Genomic DNA, 6422 nt, shown 5'->3' on the forward strand with positions numbered 1-6422 from the left:
ACTGACCCTCCACCTCTAACATGATCAATCACTGTCTCTCAGAGCCCAGGGCGAGTAGCGTGTTCTGGATCACAGATCCTTCCTCAAAGAGCTGAGTTGAGCAGGAGAACAGAAAGAACAGCTGAATGTGTGCGAGAATCAGTGCCTGCTCTGATCTCTCTCTTGTCTGAATACTGACCCAGTTTTACATGCAAATGCTGATGGCCAGCAAACTCAACAGAACTCAGGCACCATCTCACTCATGCATTTAAATAAACTTCTCAAAGGAATAAAATGTTTTAAATTTCAAGTTATTTAACAAAGATGGAAATCATATGTATTAGTTTGCTTTTATCACAATTAAGTGGATTTGAAACTTTTTAATCAGATGATTTTTGTTGACATCTGCTTCGCTACTAACATGAAAATATTACTGGCACTTTTTAATTTTCATTATTTTCTCTAATAAACTTGTCTTAAGTATATTATTTTAAATGGTAATCAATTTATATATTATTTCATCATCAATTTATCTTCACAGAAATTAAAAAATATATGTGGAGAAATATTAGTGTCAAAAACCTTTGTAAAATATATTTAGCCTTTTTGCCATTTCTCATACAATTCTGGAATGAATTTTGATATTGTTTTTCGTGAATCTTAAAATATATTTGTAATTTTTGCCATTTCTCATACAATTCTGGAATGAATTTTGATATTGTTTTTCGAAGTGGGCAGTCCACACTCTGTGCAACACAAACCATTAGGCCACGACATTTTTTTATGCCCGCGCGCCCGGGCCAGTTTGGGGTTCGATGACTTGCTCAAGGGCACCTCATATTGAATGGTACTGTAATGCACTCCCCCCCACCCACAATTCCTGCCGGCCCGAGACTCAAAAAAACTCACAACCCTTCATAGTCCGAATACATAGGCCAACGACTTCCCAGGGCCATGACTTACCCAATAAATTGTACACATCAAAACCCATAAATATTATATACATAAATACATATTATATATACATAAATTTTGTATATGTATACATATTATATATACATATACAAAAAATATTATATACATAAATACATAAATATTATATTTCGCTTAATGCTACAAAATATGAAACTTTTTTTTTTTTTTTTTTGCTCGAAATTAACCAAATTTAAATAATGAACAAACATCATAAACCATCTCCCAACCCCTGTTTTTGCCCCCAAAATCACATTCTATTTCAGAGTTGTCTGACGGATTTCCTGGGAAACTGCATACTTTTTTTATTATTATTATTATTGAAGAAATTACTGAACATAAATTTTAATAATTAAGTCCACATACACAGGAAAGAAGATCAATCTTAATCTGTAAAACAGCATTTAAGGAAATTACTTTCCTCGTTCCTGTTTATGTCATATCCGCTATGCATTGAGGAGATTCACAAAACAACTTTTATGTTGGTAACAATGCCAGTTCCTAATCCAGTTAAAATTTTGACTCTAAATAGCTTTGCCAATTATTGTTTCTGATATTAATAGCAATCGTATGGCGTTGCCAAACTTTTGTAAAGTTATTTAAAACAATTGATTTCAGCAAGTCAAAGCAACAAAGGCATATTAGCTGCTTACCTGCTCATTAGGGGTGGGCGCTATACCGGTATGAAAGTGACAACATGATATGGATTTTGCTATACTGTAGATACCATTATATATTCATGAATTCAAATGTGGAATATAGGCTACATTTATTCATTTAGCAGATGTTTTTATCCAAATGTCTATTTTGTAGCTTTATCCAGGTTAAATAAAAATAAACAACATTTCTGAGATTTTTTTTTTTTTCAATTGCAAGTGAAAACTTCCCCATGTGACAGTAGTCTGTCCTATATAAACCCCGGTGATGCTCCAGGAGCTCATTCAGGTGCGGAGAGTCAGAGAAGAGAGGAGTGGCACAGATTCACGCAGCAACCGTATTTGAATCTGGGGATAAATAGTTTACACGCATAAGGATCGCATGCTGCATCTGTAGGATGACTTATAGGAAAACATCTGTGTAACACATGGAATCTAACTGAAATTGTATGGTGCGTAAAGAAGTGCCATGCAGGGGAACAGCAGCGCGTTGGCACCGGGTTTAGCGGCTTGCGGTCCGGCACTGGACGAGGGCGATGCGCTGTCGAACCAGATCACTCTCCACAACCTGTCGCTCCGCTGCTGGCTGCAGCTGCTCTCTAAAGAGTCCGCGCCGGAGCTCTACGGCGACAGCTCGAGCATGGCCATGCGCGTCGTGATCGCGCTCGTCTACCTGATCGTGTGCGCACTGGGGCTCGTCGGGAACCTGCTGGCGCTTTACCTGCTCCAGTCGCGCCACAGACTCAAGCAGTCGTCCATCAACTGCTTCGTTATGAGTTTAGCCGTGACGGACCTGCAGTTCGTCCTGACTCTTCCGTTCTGGGCCGTGGACACCGCTTTAGACTTCAGATGGCCGTTTGGAAAGGTGATGTGCAAGATCATCAGCTCGGTCACCACTATGAACATGTACGCGAGCGTGTTCTTCTTGACAGCCATGAGCGTTGCGCGCTACTGCTCCCTGTCCTCATCCTTACGAATACAAAGTCCCAAAACGGCCTCGGCTGAGGTCAAGTGGGCCAGTTTTGGAATCTGGATCGTGTCCGTGGTGGCCACCATTCCTCACGCGGTTTACTCCACCACGGCGCAGGTGTCCGACGACGAGCTGTGCCTCGTCCGCTTCTCGGATTCCGGTAACTGGGACCCGCAGCTGCTTCTGGGTCTCTATCAAACCCAGAAGGTACTTCTGGGCTTCGTGATTCCGCTGGTCATCATCTGTGTTTGTTACCTTCTCCTGCTGCGCTTCGTTCTGCGGCGGCGCGTCAGTGGAATTCCTGGCTCGGACAGCGAGAGAGGGCGGCACAAGCGCCGTTCCAAAGTCACCAGATCGGTCACCATCGTGGTTCTTTCGTTCTTTCTGTGCTGGCTGCCCAACCAGGCGCTGACACTTTGGGGGGTACTTATTAAATTTGACCTGGTGCCATTCAGTAACGCGTTTTACAACGCGCAGGCCTACGCGTTCCCCATCACTGTGTGCCTTGCGCACACCAACAGCTGCCTGAACCCGGTGCTATACTGTCTGATCCGCCAGGAGTACCGGACCGGCCTCAAGAAACTGCTGTTTAGAGCCACTCCATCCTTTCGGAACCTGGCCAAGCTGGTGTCCCGGGGGAAGAAGGTGGCGGAGGCTCCGCCCGGAGTGTCCGTGGTGCAGATGGAGATCGGGATGTGACGTTACCAATGAGGAAAAAGCCACTGAGACTCGTTTGAACTGTATAATGCATCTTTGTATACATCTGCAACGTGGACTTTCAAATATCAGACACTGCTGATATGAAATAGCGTTGCATTGATGCGTATAAAACATGAACGGCAAAATTCTGGACACATTTTTTTTTTCGGGGTTCTCACGATTTCAAAACCATCAAGATGCGTTTTCCCCCCCTTAATATCCCCCCTTTTCATATAAGTTTAAGGAAATATATCTTAAAAAGCTTCAGTTTTTTTTCCTTAAAAGATTTGTTGTTTGTTTAAATGTAATTATCCTATTTACTTTTGTTTAATGGGTGAATTGAAGCAGCATAAAGTGTCTACACATGTTCATTCCTCAATACATAATTCCCATACTTCTGTTTAGATTATTGGACTATGTTTTACGCTATTTCAGTCCTTTAATTACAAAATGTCACGTTAAATTCAATTTTACCTGGCATTTCTTTATAATTATTTGTGAAATTTACAGTTAATGTTTGAGTAAAAAATCTACACATTTTTTATAGTGTACTACTTCATTGTTTTTTTGTATTCATTCATTCATTCATTCATTATTTATTTATTTATTTATTTATTTATTTATTTGTTTGTTTGTTTGTTTGTTTTTTTTTTTTTTATTTATATATATTTTTTTTTTTTTTTTGTAAGGGTGAAACAAAAAATGGATGAACTGAAATAGATATTGATGTAAAAGCATCAACAAGTGCTCATCATACATGTTTGTCGTTCAGTACTAATTTCATACTTTAGTTTATTTCACAGTTTTGATGACATCACTGTGGACCCTTTTCACAGACAGCACATTTCCAGAATTGTTATAATCGTAAATAAAAATTAAGTAAATTTATAACACTATGCTCTGTGTCACATCACTGTATGAGCCAACTATGATGACATCTTTTGCTGAGAGCACAGAAAATGTGAAAAGGGTCCATTATTGTAAAATATTGATAATAGTTATCATAAGAAATGAGAAGGTGTGTCCAAACTCCTGAATGCTAATGTGTTATGAGATGATAATAGTTGATTCTATTGCATGGAAAACCCAAACATCTCAAACAATCAACCTCTCCATAGATATGCAGTTTCCAAAAGCTGAGCTTCAGGACTATAACTCGCTCGCTGAGACTGAGTTTTTTCTCTCGTGCTGGGAGAAAATGGAAATATGGAATGGAAAAAAGAAAATAAGAATATTGAATGAACTTTGTGGACCTTCAGAGAAAAAAAGCCATGAGGAGAGAAAGAGTTTACTAAACTGTCCTTGAACCCTTTGTATAGTTCAGTCCTTTTATCGTCTCTGAACCAATGCTGCTGAGTGCTGTCCAAACACAATCATCAATAACGCTGTCTTTCTGATGGATCATTTTCAAGGAAAAAAAAAATATTGAAAACTTTTAGGCGTGTTTCTCTCACGTATGAATCCACTTCTGAATCTTTGCTGAATTGTATATGGCTCAGTGTAAATAAAAATGTTTCAAGGCAAATCCTTAATTTTTATTGATTTATACTGTGTGAGAAATGTTTACATGATACACAAAATATTTGCAGGAATATTCAGTGTACAACAAGAACACACTGCACAAAGTTCTACAGTGCAAAGCAACTGTCTTGACCTTCCATAACCAGTTTTATTTACAGTCACAATTATTCTGACCAAATTATTTGAGCAAAATGACAAGGATTAACATATTGTGATTGGCGCAAACGACAGATACAGTGTGGTGTCAGGCCTCAGGGAGGCTTTTATTTACCAGTAATAAAACATAAAATGTCCAAAACGGGGAATAAAGTGTCCAAGGGGAAGGAGTGTTCAAAAAGAGGAATTGGTTTTGGTGTTGTAATTGTTGTTGGGAATAGTGAGGGGGTATGGTGTTCAGAAAGGAGGCATGCACGGCTAATGCTGCACTGGAATTTAAGATGACACGGCTTGAATTAGAATTTTTTTATTTTTGTAATGCTCTTAAAATTACTCTAAAGATTATTTAGTTTTTATATGTTGTCGAATGTGGTTTGTTACTTTTGGATTCAGAGCACTGTCAATCACTGATTCGCTTATTGTAGCTTCTAAATCTGATAATGCACAACACCGAAGCACTGGCAGTGCTTTAAAGCCTTTTCATCATGATGCCAATAATAAAGCTATTGATTCTGAATGGGCCAGTCACTGATTGTGATGCAGATTTTTTTCAAAAAGGAGGAAGACACTCAACTCGTTTATGGTATGTAAACATTCAATTATAGATTTTAAAATATCGCACTGGTCACATTAAGACAATATTTATTATAATGACTTTCATATGACTGATCACGCTGTAGCTCATATGAGTAACAAAATGCTTCATCTGTGTCCAGATTTGACTCCAATTAGCTATAAAAACTGACACTTGAAATCAACATTTATATGTCAACTTTTACTTTTAAAGTAGTCATTAATAATGTCTGATATATATATATATATATATATATATATATATATATATATATATATATATATATATAATAACCTAATACAAGAAATTTTATGCAATAAAAAATAATTCTTTATGTCTTCCGTTCTGATGTTCTTACGTTCTCTCTCAGCAAACGGATTATATGTATTTATATACACCTTGGTATTGCAGATGATAAATGGTGCATAATTTAGAGGTAAATATTTAGGGAAATCCCTTTAAAATAATAATAAAAAAATTACAGAAAAAAATATTTAACTAAAATAACTTTGTCTTCATTAATTTGTATATTATAAGTGTTTGTTAGGATTTTGACCACGGCTCCGGGAGGCAGCCATTCTATCACAATATTTACACAAAATTTACACAATTTGTATTTTTAATTATTTATCATTATCGAGTTAAACGAAATACATTAATTTATACCAACAAGACACATTTTTATGGGTTAAATCAAGTAAAAATATCTCTTTAAGTTGTCAATTGCAGGTTGCCACTTTTTGAAGTGTATGCTTTAACTTACTAATTTTAATAATAGGTGATATGATGCACATGCAACAGCTACTGAGAGAGAAAGCAAGCATTTGATTCATTCAGAAATTATTTTTGCTGCTTTCTTAATTAAAATGTGCAAATGCAACAGTTCTTGAACAAC

General features: G+C 37.2%; 1 protein-coding gene across 1 annotated transcript; it reads left to right on the forward strand.

The window, feature by feature from the left end:
• Positions 1 to 1396: 1396 nt before the first annotated feature.
• rxfp3.2a (relaxin family peptide receptor 3.2a) lies at positions 1397 to 3889 on the forward strand. Its single transcript, XM_019094590.2, has one exon. It carries the CDS (start codon positions 2077 to 2079, stop codon positions 3274 to 3276), a length of 1200 nt encoding a protein of 399 aa, XP_018950135.1. The 5' UTR covers positions 1397 to 2076; the 3' UTR covers positions 3277 to 3889.
• The last annotated feature ends 2533 nt before the right edge of the window (positions 3890 to 6422 follow it).

The sequence above is a fragment of the Cyprinus carpio genome, chromosome A2 (genome assembly GCF_018340385.1).
Source record: "Cyprinus carpio isolate SPL01 chromosome A2, ASM1834038v1, whole genome shotgun sequence".
In the NCBI taxonomy this organism is placed as follows: domain Eukaryota; kingdom Metazoa; phylum Chordata; class Actinopteri; order Cypriniformes; family Cyprinidae; genus Cyprinus; species Cyprinus carpio.

Bases quoted from the DNA above. Each gene is read 5' to 3' on its own strand.
- rxfp3.2a (XM_019094590.2), top strand. From the start codon at position 2,077: ATGCAGGGGAACAGCAGCGCGTTGGCACCGGGTTTAGCGGCTTGCGGT.